The sequence below is a fragment of the Anguilla rostrata genome, chromosome 2, assembly GCF_018555375.3.
Source record: "Anguilla rostrata isolate EN2019 chromosome 2, ASM1855537v3, whole genome shotgun sequence".
NCBI lineage: Eukaryota > Metazoa > Chordata > Actinopteri > Anguilliformes > Anguillidae > Anguilla > Anguilla rostrata.
This window is the reverse complement of record NC_057934.1, coordinates 73980440-74007385: the sequence shown is the minus strand read 5'-3', so window position 1 is coordinate 74007385 and position 26946 is coordinate 73980440. Positions and strand designations below refer to the sequence as shown.

Here is a 26946-nt window from a genome sequence, read left to right as displayed (position 1 = left end):
AGACAGAGAGTTTGTGTGTGTGTGAGATAAATCTCCCTTCCTGTCTCCCTCCCTTTCTGTATCTCCCTCTCCCTCACTCTCTCCCTCCTTCTTTCTCTCTCCCTCACTCTCACTCTCTCAGGTCATGGCTCAAGGTTTGGGTCCCCTTGACAGCAGTTCTGACCCCCACCTGCACATCAGCGTCCAGCCAACTGTCCCTACGCTCCGCCCCCAGCTTCGCCCTCAGCCCCGCCCACAGCCCAGAGCCTTCCCCCCACTCACCAGAGCAAAACCTCCCCTCAACACAAACCCTACAGGTGAGCCCCGCTTAGGCTTTGAGTGAATGTGTTGGTTGTTATTGCAGGGTTTGATAATGTTCAGGCTTTGAGAGAATGTGTTGGTTGTTATTGCAGGGTTTGATAATGTTCAGGCTTTGAGTGAATGTGTTGGTTGTTATTGCAGCGTTTGATAATGTTCAGGCTTTGAGAGAATGTGTTGGTTGTTATTGCAGGGTTTGATAATGTTCAGGCTTTGAGTGAATGTGTTGGTTGTTATTGCAGCGTTTGATAATGTTCAGGCTTTGAGAGAATGTGTTGGTTGTTATTGCAGCGTTTGATAATGTTCAGGCTTTGAGTGAATGTGTTGGTTGTTATTGCAGCGTTTGATAATGGTCAGGCTTTGAGTGAATGTGTTGGTTCTTATTGCAGCGTTTGATAATGTTCAGGCTTTGAGTGAATGTGTTGGTTGTTATTTCAGGGTTTCGTCAAACTTCTCCTTTGTTCTGTTCCAGGTCCGCCCATCATGGCCTCAGGCACTTCACCTGGCCCGCTTGGCCACCAGGGCAGCCACAAACGCAAAGCTCACCTACGCCTCCCCCAGCCTCTGCTGCACATTAGCAACGTCCCCACTGGGGTACCGCGAACACGCAAACACTGAGGGGCTCACACACACAGGTACCACAAACACGCAAACAGTGAGGGGCTCACACACACAGGCACCACAAACACGCAAACACTGAGGGGCTCACACACACAGGCACCACAAACACGCAAACAGTGAGGGGTTCACACACACAGGCACCACAAACACTGAGGGGCTCCCACACACAGGTACCACAAACATGCAAACAGTGAGGGGCTCACACACACAGGCACCACAAACACTGAGGGGCTCCCACACACAGGTACCACAAACACACAAACAGTGAGGGGTTCACACACACAGGCACCACAAACACTGAGGGGCTCCCACACACAGGTACCACAAACATGCAAACAGTGAGGGGTTCACACACACAGGCACCACAAACACTGAGGGGCTCCCACACACAGGTACCACAAACACGCAAACAGTGAGGGGTTCACACACACAGGCACCACAAACACTGAGGGGCTCCCACACACAGGTACCACAAACACGCAAACACCGAGGGGCTCACACACACAAGTACCACAAACATGCAAACACTGAGGGGCTCACACACACAGGTACCACAAACACGCAAACAGTGAGGGGCTCCCACACACAGGCACCACAAACACGCAAACACTGAGGGGCTCCTACACACAGGTACCACAAACACGCAAACAGTGAGGGGCTCCCACACACAGGTACCACAAACACGCAAACACTGAGGGGCTCACACACACAGGTACCACAAACACGCAAACACTGAGGGGCTCACACACACAGGTACCACAAACACTGAGGGGCTCCCACACACAGGTACCACAAACACACAAACACTGAGGGGCTCACACACACAGGTACCGCATTCCGGTACATATCCACAATCCACACATACTGGTACCAGTATTCCCTCTGTTATTAAGACCAGTTTAGCCACTGCTACTGTCTCTGCCTCTTAAAACATGCTCAGCCCCATCTTAAGAAGTCCACCAGAACACTCCAGACTCCAGAACACTTTGCAACTTTCATCCTATTTCTGAACTGCTTTTCCTTTACAAAATACTGGACAATGTAGTCTTCTCCCAATTGATGTCATTTCTAAACCACAATGACATTCTGGAATTGTTCCAGTCTGGTTTCAGAGCCCTCCATAGCACAGAGTCTGTCCTCCTGAAGGTGACAAATGACCTGATACTTGCAGTCGATGCTGGAAACTGTGCCATTTTAATCCTATTCAATCTAAGTGCCGCCTTCGACACTGTTGACAATGAAATACTCATTGTGTGTATGATCGGTTTTCAGGGTACAGCAAAAATTGGTTTATTTCCTACCGTAGGCACAGGAATTTCAGTGAACATCAGTAATCACTTCTCTTCCACTGCATCCATCACCTATGGGGTCCCTCAAGGGTCCATATTAGAGCCTATTCTCTTTTCTATACATATATGCTCCCTCTGGGACATATCAATTGTAAAGCGCTTTGGATAAAAGCGCTATATAAATGCAGTCCATTTTACCATTTATATCATTCACAAGCACAATCTCTTTTCATTGCTATGCGGCCAATACCCAACTCTACCTCCCCTTGAAACCCAGTGACGTGTGCTCCTTGCATAGCCTAAATGATGGAGATTAAGAGCTGGATGGCCAACAACTTAAATGACTCTGAAGCTGAAGTCATTTTATTTGGCCCACCTAAATCCCTTGCCAGTCTCTATGAAAATCTTGGTTGTCTCTCTCCGCTAGTTAAATAGCATGCTAGAAATTTGGCAGTTATCTTTGATTCCCTGTTGTTAAAGGGAGCTTCTTCCAGCTTAGAGCAATCTGCAAAATCAAATATTTTCTCTCCTTCCATGATTTAGAGAAAGTCATGCATGCTTTCATCTCTTCTTGGCTAGATTATTGTTACTCTCTCGACACTGGTATCAATCAGCCACTTTTGTCATGTTTACGGCTAGTGCAAAATGCCACCGCTAGATTACTTACTGGCACTAAGAAGTGGGACCACATCACTCCTCTTAGCGTCCTTGCATTGGCTTACAGTTTTAGAATTCATTTCAAGGTTTTACTTCTTGTTTTTGAAGCTCTTAGTAGGCTGGCTCACTCTCATATCACTGACCTACTCTGCCCTTATATCACTCCTAAGTCTCTACGGTCCTTCACCTAGGTGCTTGTGGCAGTTCCATGGTCCCAGCTAAGACTCAAGAGTGACCGTGCCTTTGCAGTCTTTGGTAAATGGTAAATGGACTGCATTTATATAGCGCTTTTATCCAAAGCGCTTTACAATTGATGCCTCTCATTCGCCAGAGCAGTTAGGGGTTAGGGGTTAGGTGTCTTGCTCAAGGACACTTCGACATGCCCGGGGCGGCAACCCTCCGACTGCCAGACAATCGGTCTTACCTCCTGAGCTATGTCGCCCCTTTGCTTCAAGACTGTGGAACAGCCTACCACTCAGCATTAGGTCTGCCCCGTCCATCTCTGTTTTTAAATCCACACTCAAAACACATCTCTATGCCAGAGCATTTCCCCATGTTTTTATGCAAAGATTTTCCTTTTCTGTCCTGTGTGTGTTCACCTTTGTATATTAGGGTATTTATTTTGTACTGCACTTTGGTTCAACAGTTCGTGTTTTAAATTTTCTTTAAAACAGCAGCTAGGGGTGCAGCGATTGACTGGCTGTGGATTGGAACTGGCCCGTTTTGCTCCGTAACATGCGGTCAGTGATCGGCAGGTTTAATTTTTAGTTTTGCCGATCTGTATTCCGATGTAAGGAAATGTGAGCGGAGCAGAGTCCATGCGCAAGCTGCATTGTAATTCTGCTGCTACATCTTTCCCAAAATCTCAGCGGTCTAATAATTATGTGAAGCAGATATTAAAGGTCTGTTTTTTTAAACCTATGTCATATTTTTGTACTAGACCATAAGCTACACTATTCTGTGCGCACACAAATTAAACTTTGCTATTTGTCTGTCTATTCTGGTTCAAATAAGTATAGTCGGTCATCAAAGTCAAAAGGCTGGACAGCATCCTCATAATAGTCTGATGAATAATTAGTTAGTGCATCATGTTCAGGATTTGGATTTTCAGCATTATCTTATAAAGGTAATCCACATTTAAGGTAAAACATGTTGACACTACTTGCAACTTTTGAGGAGCTTATTAGAGAAATCAGCTCTTCCCCTGTGACTGCAGCAGATGTCATTCTGTCCATCGTTGCACTAAAACGTATCCTAAGATAAAGCCTGTCGCATATCATGGTGTGAAGCACCATGAAAGCAGTTGAGAAAATATTCAGCCACACTGAATCAGAGCTCCTTTACTGTGTGGCTACGACAACAATATAACAACAATGCTGTTAATAATAATAATAATAATAATAAAAATAATTAAAGTATCTGAATGTATTGGTAAACTATTAAGCAAATAAACAATCTTATGTGTACTTTGTTACCTGTTGCTTAAAAATAAATAAGTAAATAAACAAAAAAAAACATAAAAAACTGAAATGGAATCGGCTGATGTGGCTTTAAGAAATTGGCAGCTGCACCCAGCACTTACCTGTACATGACCCAACCTATCCGCCCCGGCCTCACACCCAGCACTTACCTGTACATGACCCCACCTGTCCGCCCTAGCCCTACCTACACCCAGCACTTACCTGTACATGACCCCACCTATCCGCCTCGGCCATACCTACAACCAGCCCTTACCTGTACATGACCCCACCTATCCGCCCCGGCCGTACCTACACCCAGCACTTACCTGTACATGACCCCACCTATCCGCCCCGGCCTCACACCCAGCACTTACCTGTACATGACCCCACCTGTCCGCCCTAGCCCTGCCTACACCCAGCCCTTACCTGTACATGACCCCACCTATCCGCCCCGGCCGTACCTACACCCAGCCCTTACCTGTACATGACCCCACCTATCCGCCCCGGCCGTACCTACACCCAGCCCTTACCTGTACATGACCCCACCTATCCGCCCCGGCCGTACCTACACCCAGCCCTTACCTGTACATGACCCCACCAATCCGCCCCAGCCTTACCTGAATCCAGCGTACCTCTGACAACACTTCTGCCACTTTCTGTACTTCATTTACCAGATCAAAGAAGTTGGTCAAGCTCCGCCCCTTCAGAACACACAGCCCGCAGGCTTTCCTGTGACAGCACATGTTTCCATGACAACAGTACTGACCAGGTCTTAACTAACCCTGTCAGTGGCCCACATAGACGCCAGTACTGATGTTTAAAAGGATTGAGCAGCGTAAGCTCTAGTGAGCCTCCTTAATTAATCATCAGCTTCAGTGCTATCAAAGCAGGACTGGCAAACTCTACAGTGTGCTGTGTAGAATAGCTATGTAGAATAGCACAATATCCAAATATTTTTAAGGGTTTTTTTCCTTGATGACGATGAGGATGGAGGTGATGATGAAGAAGAAGCCTGAATAGTTTTGCTGTTGCCATGCTTCCTCCTCCCCTGCGTTTTGAGAGGTGATGTTGGTGAACACCGGTCGCTGCCTTTTCTTGTTCTGAAATGTTTAAAGTCTGGGAAAAGTTTTGTAAAGCTATTTACACATGTTTTTTCTAAGCTTTTGTTGTACATTTTTTAATTGATTTGTTTTTTGTAACTAAATAAATTCATTTGAAAGCAGAAAGATCATGAGTTTTATTCATTCTGGAGAGTGCTGAGTGCTTTTAAAAAATAAAAGATTAAGATGCTGCTGTCCTGACTGTAATGGGGAGCTCATTCCTGCACCTGAGGACCAGGATAGATAAGAGGTGTGATTGAGAGGAGGCCCTCTTTAGGGAGGCAGGATGGTGGCCTGTGGTCTGGTCTGTGGTCTGTCCTGTGGTCTGTCCTGTAGCCTGGCCTGTGGTCTGTCCTGTAGCCTGGTCTGTGGTCTGTCCTGTAGCCTGCCCTGTGGTCTGTCCGGTAGCCTACCCTGTGGTCTGTCCTGTAGCCTGGCCTGTAGCCTGGCCTGTGGTCTGTCCTGTAGCCTGGCCTGGTCTGTGGTCTGCCCTGTGGTCTGTCCTGTAGCCTGGCCTGTGGTCTGGTCTGCCCTGTGGTCTGGTCTGTAGTCTGCCCTGTGGTCTGTCCTGTAGCCTGGCCTGTAGTCTGGTCTGCCCTGTGGTCTGGTCTGTGGTCTGGCCTCTGGTCTGTCCTGTAGCCTGGCCTGTGGTGTGGCCTGTGGTCTGTCCTGTAGCCTGGCCTGTGGTCTGGTCTGTGGTCTGGTAGGAGAGTAAAACCACTTTCATGTGTGGAACACAGAACATTTACCAGCAATGCCACCTGCTGCTGTTCACACAAATGAGGACTATCCAGCAATATCCCAGATCAATAACTGTTGTGCCCAGTATTTGTTGTCTGAACTAATGGCTGTAAAATACTCCAGAAGAGCTATGGAAGCAGGTCAACAGCACTGAGATAGATGCAGTGTTGGCTAGGTATGATTCACAATCTTGCAAAATTCTCAGTTAAAGACAATTTGTTATCCAGACTGCCAAGATTTTTAGCAGACAGCATGAATGAATCTTGAGGGGGACAGATATGGCTGGTAGGTAGTTAATGCTACAGCATACAATCACATTGTAATGGCTTTCTGTTTGCAATTTCAATTTAAGCCATGTAAGACGCCTTCGGGACGCCCCCCTTCCCTAACAGTTTTGGGAAGGCCCTTTTCTGTTTCAGCATGACAGTACCCCTGGGCACACAGAAAGGTCCAAATAAAAATGGTTTAGTCGAGAACGGTGTGGAAGAACTTGACTGGCCTACACAGAGCCCTGACCTCAACCCCATCGAATACCTTTGGGATCAATTGTAAAGCCAACTGCAAGCCAGGCCAAATCGCCCTATAAGTGCACTAATGTTCTTCTGGCTGAATGGAAGCAAATCCCTGCAGCAATGCTCCAACATCTAGTATAAGGCCTTCCCAGAAGAGTGGAGGTTGTTATAGCAGCAAAGGGTGGCCCATCTCCATATTAATTTTGGATGAGATGTTGGATGTCAGGTGTCCACACACTTTTGGTCATGTGGTGTAATTTGAATAACGTTTGCTTGCGTCAGTTCCTGACATGTCTAATTGTATGGCTAAGTTAACTCAAGGTCGTAAGCGTGAAGCAAAGCTAGCTACGCTAACATTCACTTGTGGCAGTACCTCTGCAGATATGTTTTTTCAAACTGCATTCACTTCCATCCATGATTGATTCCATTCCAAAATATGAAACGGTCACCATTAGCTCTTCACACTCATTTATGACCTACCAATGCCCCTGACCCATGGAGCGTACAGAGGAACTGGAGAGGGTGGGAGGGGCCAGGCAGTGAAGCCTAGGAAGTAATGGGAAACAGCCTCTACTGCCCATACTGAGGGCAAGAGAGCTTACTGCCCTTTGAATTCACTGTAAAAAATCAAGGTGATTTAACAACTTTTTTAAAAATCATAAATTAATCTACATCTGGAAATTTGGGAAGTCATTAGAAATTCCCATGCTAGTCTATGACTTGAAGGGACGCTGCAATCGACCCAGAATTAACTATTTGTGAGATAGGTCATTACAACTAGTTTGCTTCCTACAAATATTTGCTAGTTGGGTTAACTGGTTGTACAATCAGCTTTTCTACATGCAAAGCCTAGCTAGCAACATAGCCATGTAACAGCTGGGACAGGGATCTGCTGAGACTCGTACTCAGGTCTCATTATATTACATATTAACTGCACATTATTTGGCTTGTTTCCTAAAACAGCAGCTAGCTACCACTTTCAAATAATATTTTCGTAATACCACTAATTTCCTAACAGGTCTTTTTTCCACGACGCGCAGGAACTGGCACCGTGGGCTATGCATGGCAAATTGTGGTCACTCACTCATGGACGACCTTTGAGGGACGTTTTGTGGGACGCATGCGCAGGTGGTGCTTTGTTTAGTAGGACGCATGTGGTGCCAGCTAAAATGTGTCTGCGGAAGTGAGTTGCGCCGTGGGTCTGGGCGGTTCCGTGCTTGTTTTATGGAAAGTCAGGTATTCTGTCCCTGAGCTAGATTAATTTGAACTGTTGTATGAGGCACACAAACTGATTTTTTATTGGCTGGCTAGCTCTCTCTTTCCCTTCACTGTCGCTCAACTAGCCAAAATGCAATGCAATAATATGTGATGGGGATCACATTAGGATTCCCATTGGTACTGCCATGCGTTGTTTATGCATGCGGCATGGAGAGAACACAAATGAACAGAGTCTGCGATTCTCTGACAAACAAACGTTTTTCTTTCTCCCTTTATAGTTCAAGATTAGTTCACACTCATATCTTTTTTCTGCAAGCTAGAATGTTCCTTAGCCATTGAATAAAGCTTCTGTTTTTCAACCTTGAATACTATAACACTCATCCAGTGGCCAATTAAGCTTATCATCTCAGCAAGCTGCTTCTGCTTGCTCAAGGTCAGTATGTTTTTCTAGTATCTGTCCTTTACCTGGCCTTCACAGGATATTTGCAACAAAGCAGTTAGACGCTTCTGGGGAATGCTATTTCTAAGCCTTAGTTGGCACTCAATATACTTTCTAAGATATACTAATTATTCAATAACTGTAGATTTGCTTTAAAAATTAAACATGTATATGCACAATCTGCTTTTCATAAGAAACGGAACAATCATTAATCAAGTTTAACAAGACCAGGTTAAAACTTATTATATGGCCGGACATAACACACGTGATCCGGCCGACTAATAGTGTAACTTCATCACTCACTCAGTCAGTCACAGACATTCGCGTTTGTAGGGCTGGCCCCACTGTTGCGGTACAGCTTCCCGAATGGTGTTTTTGGCTGTGTTGCGGTCCAACCAAAAACACCATTCGGGAAGCTGTATTTTGCCTTCAAAGTCTGATATTCCCATTGGATACTCCTGGGAAGCTCCAATGTTTTGCATTCAGACATGCGCAGTACAGGCTTCCTCCCGGGCTTCACAGTTTACATTACATTCATTTTAGAGTTCAGTTTAGAGTGGCTAGGGCGTGCTTTTCTGTCTCGTTAAATGCACACGTCTATATCACAACTCCAAATCGCATCGTACTTTGCTTAGATTGTCCCGTACAATCTACAATCCTTTGTCCCGGTGTTTCTGTGGTGTTTCAGGAATGAGCGAAAATCTACCTCCCAGACCAGACCAATCGACGTGCTGAGGTTTTTCCTGATTGGTCAACGTCACTTGCCGGGGCCAGCAAAGGCGGAAATACAACTGCGTTACTGAGTACGTCTCATTATTTACAACGAAACAGAAGAATAAATAGATATATGCGCTGCCACATCGGCATTCTTATAGACAGGAAAGATATGGCGCATCGCAATTGAAATTTAAGCTCAGTTTAATCAGTTCGCAGTTGTTTATATGCATTGAGAAGGCATGTGCAATTTACGCTAACCCAAGCCGTCAGCTGTATCAAGCTGAGTTGCTAAAGCAAGATGGTTAACTAATAACACGGAATTCTGGGAATATCTAGCTGGTTTGGTATGTTCGCTACGTTTTACGACTTCATGCATCTATTTATAAAGGTTGTATTTTGTAAATCAAACGGCACTGGTACGATTTCAGTCAAAGCACCCTAGTCGGTATCTTATCCCATTCAGCCCAAGTCCACTCATTTCTGACAGTTCATAACGTTTTAGCTTGTGAGCCAACTTAGCTTAACAGCAGCGTTAGCGGTAACAAGGTAGCATTAATCGGTAAAGGTCCGACGTTTGCGGTTAGCTAATTCGTGCATGTTCCTTTCAGTTTGCTGCGCGGAGGACATCAAAACCGTAAGTATATTCAGATGCATGGATTGCTAGTTAAATATTTTTGGCATTTCATCGTGTTGTCTGTTGGGTTCGGTATGAGTACCGTCTTGCTAGATAAACGATAGCGCTACACATGACCTTTGTGTCACTTTCTTATTTTAAAACGTTAATTTGACGTTAATCTTCATGTTGTATTGGGGGATTGTCTATCCTGGCTCCATTCTTTCCAAGGCGCATCTCAAACTAGCAGCGACTTCTGCCGTTTCCAACTCAGTCAGGGTAACTTATTGACTAGAGACTGTAGGGCAGTTGTAAATGATACTAATTTAAGAGGAATAAATTGCCTGTCGATGTGAGGTTTAGTTTCATGACGTCCCTTTAACGCTACAGTATCAGACCATAAGCGAACTGCCAAGTTTCGTCATTTGTCCGTGAGATCGTCATAGGTGCATTTATGGCACCTAATAAAAACCTCCTCAAGCAGAGGTAGTTGTGAAAATGCGAAATAGAGGACGACAGCGTTAGTTGTTTAGTTTGTGTATTCCAATCTTACCTGGATGTAAGGATAAGTGTTGATTTATTATTTGTATTACAATTTGTCGTAGCAAAACTTATTAATAGACTGTAGGCTACTGTTTATTACAGAACAAATATTAGGCTGTCCGTTACATTTAGAAGTGCACACTTGTGATGCTCCGCCACTAACGCCGGGCACCCACCGCACGCGTCGCGTAAGCAGCACGGCGAAGCAGCACGGCGCGTAGCGTGTCTCCACTGGTTCCGTTTGTGTCGCGCAAAGGCTTGCTTAAAGGAGTACCATGGTGATTTTCACACTTTCTCGGTTTTATGTGCTATTTGCACAAGAGGCATTGAAGAAACACAATGAGCAAAGTATTAAATATGTCCGTTCTGTATTTTTGGAGAAATATGCGTTTTAAATTCATCGTCCTATTTTCAACCGGTTGAGAAAGTTGTCATTTTGCTACGTCACTAATACAGTAACTACTCCCATTTCCACGCCCCGTAAAGAAATCTGACAGCACACACCGTCCTGCTGTTCAGACAATGCAAATATTTGACTAACGTTAGGTTCACTCAAATTAGAGTGCCTTTAGATTATTTCTGGTTATATTCATTTAGCTAGCTAGCTAACGTTAGCTAGCTAGGAGGTTTGCTTTCATAAGACAATGTTATCGATAACGTTAGCTTGCTAGTTTGCTTTTATGAGGACGTTATAGTTGTGCTTTTATCTTAACTTGGCTAGCTAGATATAAAAATTATAATTGGATATAAGTCAACGTCCTTACCTTAGCTATCTACCGATACTTGATATACTAGCCCTACTAAGCTAGCTAGCTTGTGAAAATTCAGTCTCCCAAAGAGAGCGCGTATCATGAGGGTAGCTATGGAAACGGGGCACGGTCTGTCAATCATAGCTAACTGACAGTTCTCATTACCACGCCCAGACGGTTCGGGTGAATTTTTATCGTGGGAAATTTAGGCTTAGAAAAATACGTTTTAAAGTGCATTAAAATGACTGAAGAATTAAAAAATTATGCACATTTGTTTTGTTGTTGCCTGAAGACAACTGGGAAGTGTCACGTTCAACCACCATGGTACTCCTTTAAAGCTCTATATTCCTAGTAGCTCTCGCAGTCTGCAGTGGGATTACATCGTGTATTTCACGTTTGTTCAGGACTGTTGATTATGGGTAAGTGAATACTTGGTGAGAGACCTTTTTCAGTCTGTTAATTTGGTAATATTTTTTAACACATGTAAATACGTGAGAAAGTAAACGCTTTAAAGAATTACCATAAGCTTAAATCGCAACATTATTGCATAATAATCAATCTCAAACTGTATTAATTTATTTGCTTGGTTAACAAGCGTGCCATTTTCATGAAGAATATGTAATGATCATAATAATAATAAATAATTCGTAATCAACCATTGGGAATTCCCGTGTTGTCTTGTCATTCACGTCAAAACATTTATAGGATCAGATTTAGTAAAATCAGCTAATCATCAAAAAGATAGCGTAACAGTTTAATCTTGAAGGGATATGAACACCACAACGCCATGAACACAGGAAGCATTGAAGTACAAGTGCAATAAAGGCTTGCTTACAATTTCATTTATAAAATAGGTGCATTTTCATCGGAAAGACCACTAAATAATCAGATTTTTTAAAACTCTGTGGATTATCTGATTTTTATTAAGCCGTTTTGAAAGCACGGCGAACGAAGACATCGGAGAAGTCAAATAGGCTGAGCAATGGTTGATTAAAAACTACCTTCCAACACTCGAACTAACAAACCGCTGCTCGGTGCATTCACTTCTACATCATTCAATAGGCTACGTCTTTCTGTGGTGTATTTTCAAATTTACCCCACCCCCTCCGCAAAATAAGATAGCGAAACTAAGTTTGCTTTTTCCCCAGGTTCCAGTTTTTTTTTTTTTTTTTCTTTTTTTTTCTGCAAGGACAATACAAAAACGAAAAGGCTTGTATTTTTTTAGCTGCTTATAAAATATCTGGGAGGGAACTAGGGACACACCCCCAGTAATATAAGGATGAAATATAAATCAGAGCATGAATACCTAGCATTTTAGAGCATATATCTGTGTATAAACAGGCCATCGTGACGCGCGACAAGCCGAAAAAATAGAACAGAAGCGAAAAACTACGCTTCAGTTCGCTTGTGTCGCGCGAGCTTCGCAGCCGGTTCGCGACGCGTTCGCATCTGGTGGAGACGACGTCGCCCGCTACCGTTGTAATAACAGTACTTCAACTACGCTTCAGTTACGCGCGTAATACGCGTGTAGTGCGCTCGCGGTCGATATGCGTGCGGTGGGTGCCCGAAATGGTACTGTGTATCGCAGTCAGCCGAACTCGTAAGAACCCAGAGGTGGCATTGCAATTGTCTTGAATACCAAGATCTAATAGAAAAAGGTGAGCATTCGAATGAAACTAATTTTCCACTTACAGGAAACCTAAATACTACCAAACTTGCACAGCACCCAGTGTTTTTATTTATCCGTTTATTATAGACCACAAAACTGCCGAACAAGACAGGATGCAATGAGCAATTACCGCTCTCACGGAAATAGTGCATGTGTTTGATCTGGTAGATCCATGTGCATGCTACAGGAATGCTGTATAAAGGGTTATGCCATAATTTGCGAAGCAAACCCATTACATATAAAAGATGCCTGTTATATAACAGAAACCAAAACTGTGATTATCCATAGAATGATCAGTTTGTTTTATACATTTTTGTGATTAATCCTGAAAATTCAGCACAGCTTGCAGTGCAAGAATCTCAACAATGTGTGAAATTGAATAAGACAAAGAAAGGCCAGTAGGCCAGCATTTCTCAGGGTGCAGAAGATAATGAAGTAAATAAATGTAGGAAAGCAGATTGGGATGCTTGGGGAAACACTGCCTTCGTGTGATGCAGGGTGTGCCCACCAGGAGAGTAATCTGGTAAGAATGGCACCAAACGGGAGAGATTCTGGAGTCTGGCACCAGACCAAGAGTCTGCTTCACAAAAACCTGCTGCTCAAATGGAGGACGAAGCAACAGAGTCTGCAGGTATACCTCACTACCTCTAACTGACATAACATAACATCATTACAGAAACAGGCCATTCAGCCCAACAATGCTGACCAACTGTCTCTGTCTCTAACAGCCTCTAACTGTCTCTGTCTCTAACTGTATCTAACGGTCTCGGTCTCTAACTCTCTCTGTCTCTAACTGTATCTAACTGCTTCTAACTGTCTCTGTCTCTAACTGTCTCGGTCTCTGACTGCCTCTAACTGTCTCTGTCTCTAACTGTCTCTAACTGCCTCTGTCTCTGCCTCTAACTCCCTCTGTCTCTCACTGCCTCTAACTGCCTCTATCTCTGTCTCCCACTGCTTCTGTCTCTAACTGTATCTAACTGCCTCTAACTGTCTCTGCCTCTAACTGTCTCGGTCTCTGACTGCCTATAACTGTCTCTGTCTCTAACTGTCTCTAACGTCCGCTAACTCTCTCTGTCTCTAACTGTATCTAACTGCCTCTAACTGTCTCTGTCTCTGACTGCCTCTAACTGTATCTGTCTCTAACTGCCTTTGTCTTTAAAAGCCTCTAACTGTATCTGCCTCTGACTGCCTCTAACTGTATCTGTCTCTGACAGCCTCTAACTGCCTCTGTCTCTCTCTGCCTCTAACTGTCTCTGTCTCTCACTGCCTCTAACTGCCTCTGTCTCTCACTGCCTCTAACTGTCTCTGTCTCTAACTGCCTCTAACTGTCTCTGCCTCTAACTGCCTCTGTCTCTTACTGCCTCTAACTGTCTCTGTCTCTAACTGCCTCTAACTGTCTCTGCCTCTAACTGTCTCTGTCTCTCACTGCCTCTAACTATCTCTGACTGCCTCTAACTGCTTCTGTATCTCACTGTCTCTCTCTCACTGCATCTAACTGTCTCTGTATCTCACTGCCTCTAACTGTCTCTGACTGCCTCTAACTGCCCCTGTCTCTGACTGCCTCTAACTGTCTCTGTCTATTACTGTCTTTAACTGCCCCTGTCTCTGACTGCCTCTAACTGTCTCTGTCTCTAACTGTCTTTAACTGCCCCTGTCTCTAACTGCCTCTAACTGTCTCTGTATCTAACTGCCTCTAACTGTCTCTGCCTCTGACAGCCTCTTACTGTCTCTGCCTCTAACTGCCTCTGTCTCTGCCTCTAACTGCCCCTGTCTCTGACTGCCTCTAACTGTCTCTAACTGTCTTTAACTGCCCCTGTCTCTAACTGCCTCTAACTGTCTCTGTCTCTGTCTCTGTATCTGACAGCCTCTTACTGTCTCTGCCTCTGACAGCCTCTTACTGTCTCTGCCTCTGATTGCCTCTAACTGCCTCTGTCTCTGCCTCTAACTGCCTCTGCCTCTCACTGCCTCTAACTGCCTCTATCTCTGTCTCTCACTGCCTCTAACTGTCTCTGTATCTCACTGCCTCTAACTGTCTCTGTCTCTGTCTCTCACTGCCTCTATCTGCCTCTATCTCTGTCTCCCACTGCCTCTAACTGTCTCTGTATCTGACTGCCTTTAACTGTCTCTGTCTCTGACTGCCTCTAACTGTCTCTGCTTATAACTGTCTCTCTCTCACTGCCTCTAACTGTCTCTGTCTCTGACTGCCTCTAACTGTCTCTGACTGTCTCTAACTGCCTCTGTATCTCACTGCCTCTAACTGTCTCTGTCTCTGACAGCCTATAACTGCCTCTAACTGTCTCTGTCTCTTACTGCCTCTAACTGCCTCTCTCTCTAACTGCCTGTAACTGCGTTGGTCTCTCACTGCCACTGCCTCTAATTTTGTGCATATGTTCCTCTGCTGTGCTACAGGAGTTGATTCTGCCCTTGATGCTTCTGGGCCTCCTGGTTCTGATCAGCACACTCAACCCTCATGTTTCCTACGCTGGCTTTAAGACTATCGACCTGGAGAATGACTTTGACCTGCCCTTCAAGTACCTGGGCTACACCCCCATCAGCAACATGACCACCCGCATCATGGAGGAGGTGTCCCATTCCCTGCGTGAGTTCCACCTGCTCATGTTCCTTTACCCCTCCACAGGTTCACCTGCAATCACTGTCCTGCTGCAGTTCGCCCAGTGACTGCAGTTTTTCAAGTGTAGACCCTGTGGGTGTGGGTGTGCGTGCATGTGTGCGTGTGTGTGTGTGTATGTGTGCGTGTGCATGCAGCTGTTGAGCTGGAGATGGTGTGTGTGTGTTTTGGCAGGTGTAGATCTGGAGATGGTGTGTGTGTTTTTGCAGGTGTGGAGTCGGATTTGGTGTGATTGTTTTTGCAGGTGTGTGTGTGTGTGTGTGTGTGTGTGTGTGTGTGTGTGTTTTGGCAGGTGTAGATCTGGAGATGGTGTGTGTGTTTTTGCAAGGCATTTTTTAGTGAGCGTGTTGAATCAAAAAAGGTGCATTGCATTTACATTTATTGAATTTAGTCTTTGAAGCATTTAGAACTAGCCTTTACTAACTCCTCGTTTAGGACTGCAGTTCGCCGCCTGCAAACACTGGTGTGTACACTGCGGAATCGTCCGTGTGCATTGCTACTGTTGCTTTATTTAGAATCAGAGTAAGATGGTTTGTGTAGATCGGTAGAGTTCGCTAGTGGCCCTGGGCCCCTTCCCTCAGGCACTCCACATGTGGCAGGCTGCATATCTCTGTGACTTCCATTGAAATGAATCATTTTCAGTTTTTTAGATCACTCTGAACCCAGCAGACTACTGATGGAGCACAGCTGTAGCACACCAATGTTTATAATAACGTATCATGTTCAATAATATCAAATGCAGCGCTAATATCCAATAGTACAGCCCCTTTCTTCTTTGTGTCATCAATATTTCGCAACTAATCATCAGTCATTTGTGTTAGTGCAGCAGCTGTGGAGTGCCCTGCTGTGCTTGCATGCTCATGCGCAGTATTAAAGTTATTTATCAGAAAGCATTGTTGTGTTTGTTCAAGCACAGCCCTCTCCCTTTGTGCTTGGTGTAGGTAATAAGGTACTGGATGACTGTTCTTGCCTGAAAATGATTCTTTGCTGTTCTTTGGCCATGGAGTAATCTCAGCTCTCTCTGTCCTGTGGACAGCCAAGGATGTGGTGCTGGAGATGTTCTCCAGTGAGCGGGAGCTGGAGAACGCCAGCCTGTACGAGTCCTCCAGCTTTGTGGGCGTGGTCTTCCTGGATGGGATGTCCTATCAGCTGCGCTTCCAATACAAAGAGCTGCCGCTCCCCAGCGACTACACGGAGTCCTTCGGTAGTGCTGACACCACCTAAACACCACCTTAACACTGCCAAAACACCACATAAACACTGCCCAAATACTACCTAAACACTGCCCAAACACCACCTAAACACTACCCAAACACTACCTAAACACTGCCCAAACACTGCCCAAACACCACATAAACACTGCCCAAATACTACCTAAACACCACATAAACACTGCCCAAATACTACCTAAACACTGCCCAAACACCACCTAAACACTACCCAAACACTACCTAAACACTGCCCAAACACTACCTAAACACTGCCCAAACACTGCCCAAACACCACATAAACACTGCCCAAACACTACCTAAACACTGCCCAAACACTGCCCAAACACCACATAAACACTGCCCAAATACTACCTAAACACCACCAAAACACCGCTCAAACGCTGCCCAAACACTACCCAAATACTGCCCAAATACTACCTAAACACCACATAAAGACTACCCAAACACTGCCCAAACACTACCCAAACACTGCCCAAACACTACCCAAACACTGCCTAAACACTGCCCAAACACCACCTAAACGCCGCCCAAACACCACCTAAACACCGCCCAAACACCACCTAAACACCGCCCAAACACCACCTAAACACTGCCCAAACACCACCTAAACACCACCTAGACACTGCCTAAACACTGCACAAACACTGCCCAAACACCACCTAGACACTGCCCAAACACCACCTAGACACCGCCTAAACACTGCCCAAACACCACCTAAACACTGCCCAAACACTGCCCAAACACCACCTAAACACTGCCCAAACACCACCTCAACACCACCTAAACACTTCCCAAACACCACCTAAACACTGCCCGAACACCACCTAAACACCGCCTAAACACTGCCCAAACACTGCCCAAACACCGCCTAAACACTGCCCAAACACCACCTAAACACCACTTAAACACTGCCCAAATACTTTATACTCAATAATATATCCGAGCACTGTAATATTGTGCGTTTTTCATGGTGTGTTTGTGCAGCCAGCTGTTTAGAGGATTCTTTGAACTGCAGAGCAGCAAACTACTGGGACACAGGTTTTATCTGGCTGCAGTCCCACATCGACGCCGCCATCATACAGGTGAGTGCTAATCTTCCCAGCTTCTCGGCACAGGCTAGTGCTTCTGTGGTCTTAGGGTTAGGTTTAGGTAAACAGACTAGTGCTTCTGTGGTCTTAGGGTTAGGTAAACAGGCTAGTGCTTCTGTGGTCTTAGGGTTAGGGTTAGGTAAACAGGCTAGTGCTTCTGTGGTCTTAGGGTTAGGTAAACAGGCTAGTGCTTCTGTGGTCTTAGGGTTAGGGTTAGGTAAACAGGCTAGTGCTTCTGTGGTCTTAGGGTTAGGGTTAGGTAAACAGGCTAGTGCTTCTGTGGTCTTAGGGTTAGGGTTAGGTAAACAGGCTATTGCTTCTGTGGTCTTAGGGTTAGGGTTAGGTAAACAGGCTATTGCTGGTCGTGCTGCACGTGTAACTGTTGCACTGCACTTGTAATGCTCGCACTGCGCTTGTAACGGTCGCGCTTTACGTGTAACGTCGCACTGTGCTTGTAACGGTCATGCTGTATGAGTAACGCTCGCACTGTGCATATAATGCTCACGTTGCGCGTGTAGCGGCCATTCTGCACTTGTAATGCTCGCACTGCACGTGTAATGCTCGCACTGCACATATAATGCTCGCACTGCACGTGTAATGCTCGCACTGTGCATATAACGCTCGCACTGCGCTTGTAACGCTCGCACTGCGCTTGTAACGCTCGCACTGCACTTGTAACGCTCGCACTGTGTGTGTAATGGTCATTCTGCACTTGTAATGCTCGCACTGAACGTGTAACGCTCGCTCTGCGCTTGCAACGGTCGCACTGCGCTTGTAACGGTCATTTTGCGCTCGTAATGCTCGTACTGTGCTTGTAACGTTCGCACTGAGCGTGTAACGGTTGCACTGCGCTTGTAACGCTCGCACTGCACTTGTAACGCTCGCACTGCGCTTGCAACGGTCGCATTGCACTTGTAAAGCTTGCACTGCGCTTGTAACGCTCGCACTGCGCTTGTAACGCTCGCACTGCGCTTGCAACGCTCGCATTGCACTTGTAAAGCTCGCACTGCGCTTGTAACGCTCGCACTGTGTGTGTAATGGTCATTCTGCACTTGTAACGGTCATTTTGCACTTGTAACATTCGCACTGAGCGTGTAACATTCGCACTGCGCTTGTAATGGTTGCACTGCACTTGTAACGGTCATTTTGCGCTTGTAACGGTTGCACTGCGCTTGTAACACTCGCACTGAGCGTGTAACGGTTGCACTGCGCTTGTAATCACTCGCACTGAGCGTGTAACGGTTGCACTGCGCTTGCAACGCTCGCACTGTGCTTGCAATGCTCGCACTGCGCTTGCAACGGTCGCACTGTGCTTGTAACGCTCGCACTGCGTTTGTAACGTTTGCACTGAGCGTGTAACGGTTGCACTGCGCGTAACTGTTGCACTGTGCTGCCTGGTTGTGTGTGCAGATGCAGACAAAGCAGGACGTGTGGCAGGCCATGTCGGGGCTGCAGGTGGTGATGATGGGGCAGCCGGGGCGGGTGGAGATGCAGAAGTTCTCACACGTGGTCAGCTCCATCTACCTGGTGCTGGCCTTCACACCCTTCGTCTCTTTTCTCATCGCCAACGTCGCCGCTGAGAAGGAGCACCGCCTCAAAGACGCCATGAGGATGATGGGCCTGTACGACTCCGCCTTCTGGTAAAAGCTTTCCTATTGATGTGCGTGTGTGTGCGTGTGTGTGCGTGTGTGTTGTGTGTACATGTGTGTGTGTGTGTGTGCGCGTGTGGGGGTGTGTGTGCTAGTGTGTGTGGGGGGAGTGTATGTGTGTGCGCGCATGTGCACGTGCATGTGTGTGCGTGCGTGCATGTGTTTGTGTGTGCATGTGTGTGCGTGTGTGTGGGGGTGTGTGTGCTAGTGTGTGCGCGTGCGTGTGTGCACGTGTGTGTGCATGTGTGCGTGTGTGCGCGCATGTGTGTCTGTGCGCGTGCGTGTATGTGTGTGTGGGGGGCAGTTTGGGGGTGTGAGTGAGTGTGTGTGTGTGTGTGTTTCGAATAAAAACCATAGTCCAAACATTTTGTTCAATTTCTTTCTACAATCACACAAAAAGATGAGTTTTACCTAAAGAATTATCTTAAGACATGACTTTCCTTGAAATTGCCTCAAAAACTGAATTCTTCTCTACCTAAGGGTTTAAAAAAACAAATAATTAAAAACACAGGTGGCCTAATACGATTTGGCCTGTACTGTGTGTGTGTGTGTGTGTGTATGTGTGCATATGAATGTGTATATAAATATTAGACTTGCCATCGATGCCTCTTTCAAGCATTAATAATTGGGAAAATTTCCTGATGATTATCGATATACAGTGTATCAGCAAATGTCAAATGAAAATAAAATTGACATTACATTACAGGCATTTAGCAGACGCTCTTATCCAGATCGACTTACACAACTTTTACATAGCATTTTACATTGTATCCATTTATACAGCTGGATATATACAGAAGCAATTTCGGTTAAGTACCTTGCTCAAGGGTACAACGGCAGTGTCCTACCCGGGAATCGAACCTGCGACCTTTCGGTTACAAGCCCAGTTCCTTACCCACTGTGCTACACTCCGTCCGTGTATAAAAATAAAAAATTGATTGATTGAAAATGCTGCTGGAGACCAGCCTATACTTATACCTGTTGAAAAGCCTATAGTAATGATAATTATATTAATAATCAAATACTCATAATGCTCATAATTCTCAACATAATCAGAGCAGGATGTGGAAACAGAACACTTGACTGAATGAATGAATGAATGAATGAATGAATGAATGAATGAAACATTACATTTATATAGCACTTTTCCGAACGCTCAAAGTGCGGTACAGTGATGAGTGGGAACTCACCTTGAGCCAAATTGAATTTAAAATACATTTTTCATTAAGAAGATTTATTACATTACATTACATTTATTTGGCAGACGCTTTTATCCAAAGTGACGTACAAGAAGTGCATTTCATGGTCATAGACAACTGCTAAACACAGGTTCAGTAAGGTACAATACTTATTTTGTACAGCTATTTCTAGCCAAGAACACAGTTTAGTTCACACTGAACACTATTCAGACCTAACCTCTGCAAAGCCAACTAGGCGGAAGGATAAGCTACAGTATTAGGACAAATACAAATTACCAAAAAGTGCTGGGATGGGGCAATATGTAACAAGTGTCATGAAAAGGGGGGGGGGGGGATTTAGAGTGAAATATACAGCGTGGTGGTGGTTAGTCTAGGTATAGTCTGAAGAGATGAGTCTTCAGGCCACGGCGGAAGATGGGTAGTGAGGGGGAGGTTCGGAGAGGGACAGGGAGTTCGTTCCACCACTGGGGAGCTAGGGTGGAGAAGCTCTGTGATCCCTTTGGGCGGGTGGGAGGGGTTACAAGGCGCCCTGCTGCCGCAGAGCAGAGTGATCGAGCAGGCACATAGAATCGAGTCATGTCCTGCAAGTAGATGGGGGCTGTCCTGTTGGCAGCAGTGTAGGCAAGGGTCAGTGCTTTAAACCGGATCCTGGCAGCGACCAGTAGCCAGTGGAGAGATTGCAGCAGAGGAGTGACGTTGGAGAATTTATAGCCTAGTTTAATCAGACTATGGCATTCTAGCTATCAAATGCTATCACATTGAATATGTATATAATACATGTGTCTGTATGTGTGCATGTAATGTGTGTATGTAATACACGTGTCTATGTGTGTATGTAATACATGTGTCTGTGTGTGCATGTAATGTGTGCATGTAATACATGTCTCTGTATGTGTGTATGTAATACGTGTGTCTGTATGTGTGCATGTAATACATGTGTCTGTATGTGTGTATGTAATACATGTGTCTGTATGTGTGTATGTAATTACGTGTGTCTGTATGTGTGCATGTAATACATGTGTCTGTATGTGTGTATGTAATACATGTGTTTGTATGTGTGCATGTAATACATGTGTTTGTATGTGTGTATGTAATACATGTGTCTGTATGTGTGTATGTAATTACGTGTGTCTGTATGTGTGCATGTAATACATGTGTCTGTATGTGTGCATGTAATACATGTGTTTGTATGTGTGCATGTAATACGTGTCTGTAATACGTGTATCTGTAATACGTGTGTCTGTGTGTGTATGTAATACATGTGTCTGTATGTGTGCATGTAATACATGTGTCTGTATGTGTGTATGTAATACGTGTTTGTATGTATGCATGTAATACATGTGTCTGTATGTGTGTATGTAATTACGTGTGTCTGTATGTGTGCATGTAATACATGTGTCTGTATGTGTGCATGTAATACATGTGTTTGTATGTGTGCATGTAATACGTGTCTGTAATACGTGTATCTGTAATACGTGTGTCTGTGTGTGTATGTAATATGTGTGTCTGTGTGTGTATGTGTGCATGTAATACATGTGTCTGTATGTGTGCATGTAATACATGTGTCTGTATGTGTGCATGTAATACATGTGTCTGTATGTGTATATGTAATACATGTGTGTACATGCAGGCTTTCCTGGGGGCTGCTCTATGCAGTGTTGGTCACCGCCATGTCTATTGTGATGGCCATCATCGCCACCTGTACCGCCCTCTTTCCCAACAGCGATGTGCTCCTCATCTTCCTCCTCATCTTCCTCTATGGAATCTCCTCCGTAAGTACCCACTGGTTACCCCTCATCGCCAGCGTCACCTGACCCCTGACCGCCTGCATCACGAGCCCTCACTGCCAGCGTCACATGACCCTGACCACCTGCATCACTTGACCCCTCATCGCCAGCGTCACATGACCCCTGACCACCTGCATCACATGACCCCTCATCGCCAGCGTCACATGACCCCTCACGACCTGCATCACATGACCCCTCGCTGCCAGCGACACATCACATGGAGCCCGGTTTTTAAGGCGCTAGATAAAAACATTGGTGTATGGACCAACAGGTGTTTAGTGAGGATCAGCCAATATTATAGTATAATGTACAGTGATGGGTGTTGAAACTGTCTCCTGATCTATGGAATCTTAATTTTTTCAGTGTGCTGAGTACAGCACTGTTATAAATAATATTGCCATAGTCTAGAACAGGAAGTGGACTGAACAATCTGTTTTCTAGCGGTACAAGTGAGACCAGACATGTTCCTATAAGAGATGGCTTCCATACATTTCAGTTTCTTTATCTGCTCCTGTATATGCTTTGTAAAGGTCAGTATCCTCACAATCCACATGCCCCAGTCCTTGTATTCTGAAACACATTAAATTACAGAGAATATTTTCAGGGTGTTGACTGAATTTGTCTGTGTGTTTGAAAATAACATACATTTAGTTTTGCCAGTATTAATAACAAGCTTCAGATCAACAAGGGCTTGCTGCACGGATACAAAGACATTGCAACAGCAGTTGGAGCTATTGCATATATAATGGTGTCATCTGTGTATAAATGCCACTTACGATGTTGAAATGATAGACAGATATCATCCGTATAAATTTTAAAAAGAATAGGCCCGAGAATGGAACCTTGTGGGACTCCTTTTAGTACTTAAAGGAAATCTGATTTAACCCCTTCAACCTCAATGGCCTGGGTTCCTACCACTGACATAGTTATGAAACCAAGAACAGGCTTCAGGCCCTAATCCTACCGAGGCCAGTTTATTCAACAATATATTTTGATCTACAGTGTCAAACGCCTTTGCAAGATCTTCAAAAAGTGCAGCACAGCTTAGTTAATATCCAGATGGCATTTAGAACAACAGTCATAGCTGTAATAATCCTATTCCCAGTTCTAAACGTAGACTGATTGACATTCAACACAAAGGACTGAAATTGTTAAAGTACTAAAGATTTTGAAACGTTTGCAAGACAAGAGAACTGAACTGGGAAGACAATTGTCAGGGACACAACGGTCTTGAATCGTATACAGTGGCAAATCACAAGCAGCTTTCCGTACTTTATTCCAGTATTCCAGAATTTACCTGGGTTTCCAGTACGCTCTGAAAAGGCATTGGATAGTTCTGACGAGTACCATGGATTAGGCCTTTTTTAACCTGTTTTTTAAATCTGAAAGTCTATTGAAAATATACACTCACTGGCCACTTCATTAGATGACAGGAGTGGCACCCGGTGTGGTCTTCTGCTGCTGTAGCCCATCTGAGGTTTGACGTGGTGTGTGTTCAGAGATGCTCTTTTGCATACCTCGGTTGTAACGGGTGGTTATTTGAGTTAGTGTTGCCTTTCTATCAGCTCGAACCAGTCTGGCCATTCTCCTCTGACCTCTGCCATCAAGGCATTTTCACCCAGAGAACTGCTGCTCACTGGATGTTTTCTCTTTTTCGGACCATTCTCTGTAAACCCTAGAGATGGTTGTGCGTGAAAATCCCAGTAGATCAGCAGTTTCTGAAATACTCAAACCAGCCTGTCTGGCACCAACAACCATGCCACGTTCTAAATCACTTAAATCACCTTTCTTCCCCATTCTGATGCTTGGTTTGAACTTCAGCAGATCGTCTTGACCATGTCTACATGCCTAAATGCATTGAGTTGCTGCCACGTGATTGGTTGATTAGATATTTGCGTTAACGGGTGCAGTTTGCAGTTGAACAGGTGTACCTATTGAAGTGGTCGGTAGGTGTATATATATATATTGTGTAGTGTATATTATCTGTGTGTGTATGCAGATCTTCTTCTCCTTCATGGTGACTCCGCTGTTTAAGAAGCCCAAGTTTGCCAGCACTGTGGGCTCGATGCTGACAGTGGTGATGGGCTGCCTGTCCCTCTTCACTGTGCTGATCAAGGACTTCCCCCAGCCGCTGGTCTGGGCCCTCTGTCTGCTGTCTCCTAGTGCTTTCTCTATGGGTATCGCACAGGTACTGCACACTGTAAAAACACTATATACATTATACACATGGTATATACACTGTACTCACTATATACACTATATACATGCTATATACACTATACACACACTATACTCGCTATATGCACTATACACATGCTATATACACTATACACACACACAGTAACTAGTGTTGCATGGTATACCGAAACTTCGGTACTTTTTTAGTACGGTATTAGAAGTTTCTGACGTTCAGTCAAATGTAAAAGCCAGGGAAATGTGTCTCCCGCATTACTGATTGAGAGGATGAAAGGTGTAATTTGTCAGAATCTTCGCTAGATGGCAGTAGCAACTAAGGTAGCCAAGACAGGTGACGTGGGTTTGAGCATTCAACTTCGTTGATACAGCGCAAGCTTCGACTCAGTTCACTTCAGCAGCGACTAGCAATAAATACTTACATATTTCTGTTATGTAAGATTTTATTTCTGTTATTTAATATGGTGTTGTTCTAACTTGGAAATATTTTATCATAAGAAGGTGCTGTATTATTAAAATATACTGTTTTTAGATCTATTTTAAAGTGAAATACCTGTTTAAAGATTCTTTAGTTTACAATTGTTTAATTTTTGAAATATATTTAATATATTTTTCTATTGTTTAGTGTTCTAACACTATAGCCAATGCTTATTAGTATGTTGGACAGGCTTCAACTTAAAGGTTGTTAATAAACCGTGATTTCGAAAATGAGGTCAACCCTTGTGGACATTACGTTTCTGATCTATTAAGGTAATTTCAGTATCGTTAGGTACAGAGTATCGAATCAGTATCGTTTAGGTTTCAAGTATCGTTTCAGTATGGAGTGTCGTGATACTAAACGTGGTATCCGTATCGAAGTCAGAATTTTGGTATCATGACAACACTAACCGTAACCCTCCGTCTGCTGTCTCCCAGTGCTTTCTCTAAGGACATTGCACAGGTTGCGCACGCTGTAAAAACACTATACACACACTATACTCGCTATATACACTATACACACTATACTGTAACCCTCTGTCTGCTGTCTCCCAGTGCTTTCTCTAAGGACATTGCACAGGTAGCGCACGCTGTAAAAGCAATATATACACTATACACATGATATATACACTGTACACACGCTATACACGCTATATACACTATACTCATACTATACATGCTATGTACATTATACATGCTATATACACTATACACACACTATACTCATGCTATACATGCTATATACATTATACACACTATACACACTATGTACACTATGCATACTATGCACATGCTATACAAACACTATATGCACTATACACACCATACGTACGCTATGCATGGTATATACAATATGAGTTCAGACTGTTTGCTAGGAGAGGTGTTGTACCTGGTTGAATTCGGGCTGTTTGCTAGTACAGGTGGTGTACCTGGTTGAGGTCAGGCTGTTTGCTAGTGCAGGTGGTATGCCTGGTTTAGTTCAGGCTGTTTGCTAGGACAGGTGGTGTACCTGGTTCAGTTCAGGCTGTTTGCTAGTACAGGTGGTGTACCTGGTTGAGTTCAGGCTGTTTGCTAGTACAGGTGGTGTACCTGGTTGAGTTCAGATTGTTTGCTAGTACAGGTGGTGTATCTGGAGGCACATGGAGATGGGGCAGTGTTCTCCACCCTGGGCAGTGGGCCCCACCCTCTCTATGTTCCCCTGTTCATGATGCTGCTAGACAGCGCTCTCTACCTGCTGCTCGCCCTCTACCTGGACCAGGTGCTGCCAGGTGAGCTTTATACATCTTCAACAGATGCCTGCCAAACAGGGACTCAGAACCTCTCTCTCTTTGTATGTGCCTCTCTCTTTCATTATCTCTGTTTGTCTGTCTCTCTCTCTATCGCTAAGATTCTTTCTCTTTTCCTGCAGGTGAGTTTGGTATGCGCCAGTCTCTGCTCTACTTCCTGAAGCCGTCCTATTGGTCCAGGCGCAGGAAGCGGTATGTGGAGGTGAGCTTAGTGTGTGAGAGGGAGCTCAGTGCAGGCCCCTCCCTTGCCACGCCTGTGTGCCCCGCCCATCCTGCCCAGCTCATCGAACCCGTTTCCCCAGAGTTCCGAGGTCGAGAGGCCATCAGGTAAACCGGGGGAAATTCTGCTGAAATATAAAAAACACACAAAAGCAAGATTGAAATGAAATTTGTCTGTAATTGTGCTGCTCATCACTGTCTGTGACGCTCATTACTGTCTGTGCTGCTCAATACTGTTTGTGCTGCTCATCACTGTCTGTGACGCTCATTACTGTCTGTGCTGCTCAATACTGTTTGTGCTGCTCATTACTGTCTGTGCTGCTCATTGCTGTCTGTGCTGCTCAATACTGTCTGTGCTGCTCATTACTGTCTGTGCTGCTCATTGCTGTCTGTGCTGCTCAATACTGTCTGTGCTGCTCATCACTGTCTGCGCTGCTCAATACTGCCTGTGCTGCACTTGGCTAACACTTGGGAAAACTGTGTGTGTATTTGCGTGTCTGCACGTGTATTAATATGTGTGTGTGTGTTTCTGCCTGTATGTGTGTGTATTCATGGGTGTGTT

General features: G+C 44.8%; 2 protein-coding genes across 29 annotated transcripts in view; both read left to right on the top strand.

The window, feature by feature from the left end:
* Nucleotides 1–5550, top strand: part of kif19 (kinesin family member 19) — a 43862-nt gene extending 38312 nt beyond the window's left edge. Inside the window, exons 19-22 of one of the 23 annotated variants that reach the window (XR_010328587.1) lie at nt 122–296; nt 770–932; nt 1056–1088; nt 1130–5550. Coding sequence is in view for 2 of the 23 variants with exons in the window: in XM_064324408.1 (XP_064180478.1) it covers nt 122–296; nt 770–915 (321 nt within the window). In the remaining 21 variants the exon portion in view is untranslated. Of the gene's footprint in view, nt 1–121; nt 297–769 lie in introns of all 23 variants that reach the window. The other 22 variants (XR_010328585.1, XR_010328580.1, XR_010328575.1 and 19 more) reach the window with 22 other exon arrangements.
* A 3359-nt stretch (nt 5551–8909) lies between these two features.
* The window catches only part of abca5 (ATP-binding cassette, sub-family A (ABC1), member 5), a 50136-nt gene continuing 32099 nt past the window's right edge, over nt 8910–26946 (top strand). Inside the window, exons 1-11 of one of the 6 annotated variants that reach the window (XM_064324402.1) lie at nt 8910–9137; nt 9660–9685; nt 13123–13256; nt 15035–15224; nt 16291–16458; nt 17471–17568; nt 18985–19214; nt 22053–22194; nt 24209–24397; nt 26000–26147; nt 26288–26492. In XM_064324402.1, coding sequence (XP_064180472.1) covers nt 13155–13256; nt 15035–15224; nt 16291–16458; nt 17471–17568; nt 18985–19214; nt 22053–22194; nt 24209–24397; nt 26000–26147; nt 26288–26492 — 1472 coding nt within the window. In that variant the 5' untranslated portion in view covers nt 8910–9137; nt 9660–9685; nt 13123–13154. Of the gene's footprint in view, nt 9686–12532; nt 12615–13122; nt 13257–15034; nt 15225–16290; nt 16459–17470; nt 17569–18984; nt 19215–22052; nt 22195–24208; nt 24398–25999; nt 26148–26287; nt 26493–26946 lie in introns of those variants that run through there. The other 5 variants (XM_064324401.1, XM_064324404.1, XM_064324400.1 and 2 more) reach the window with 5 other exon arrangements.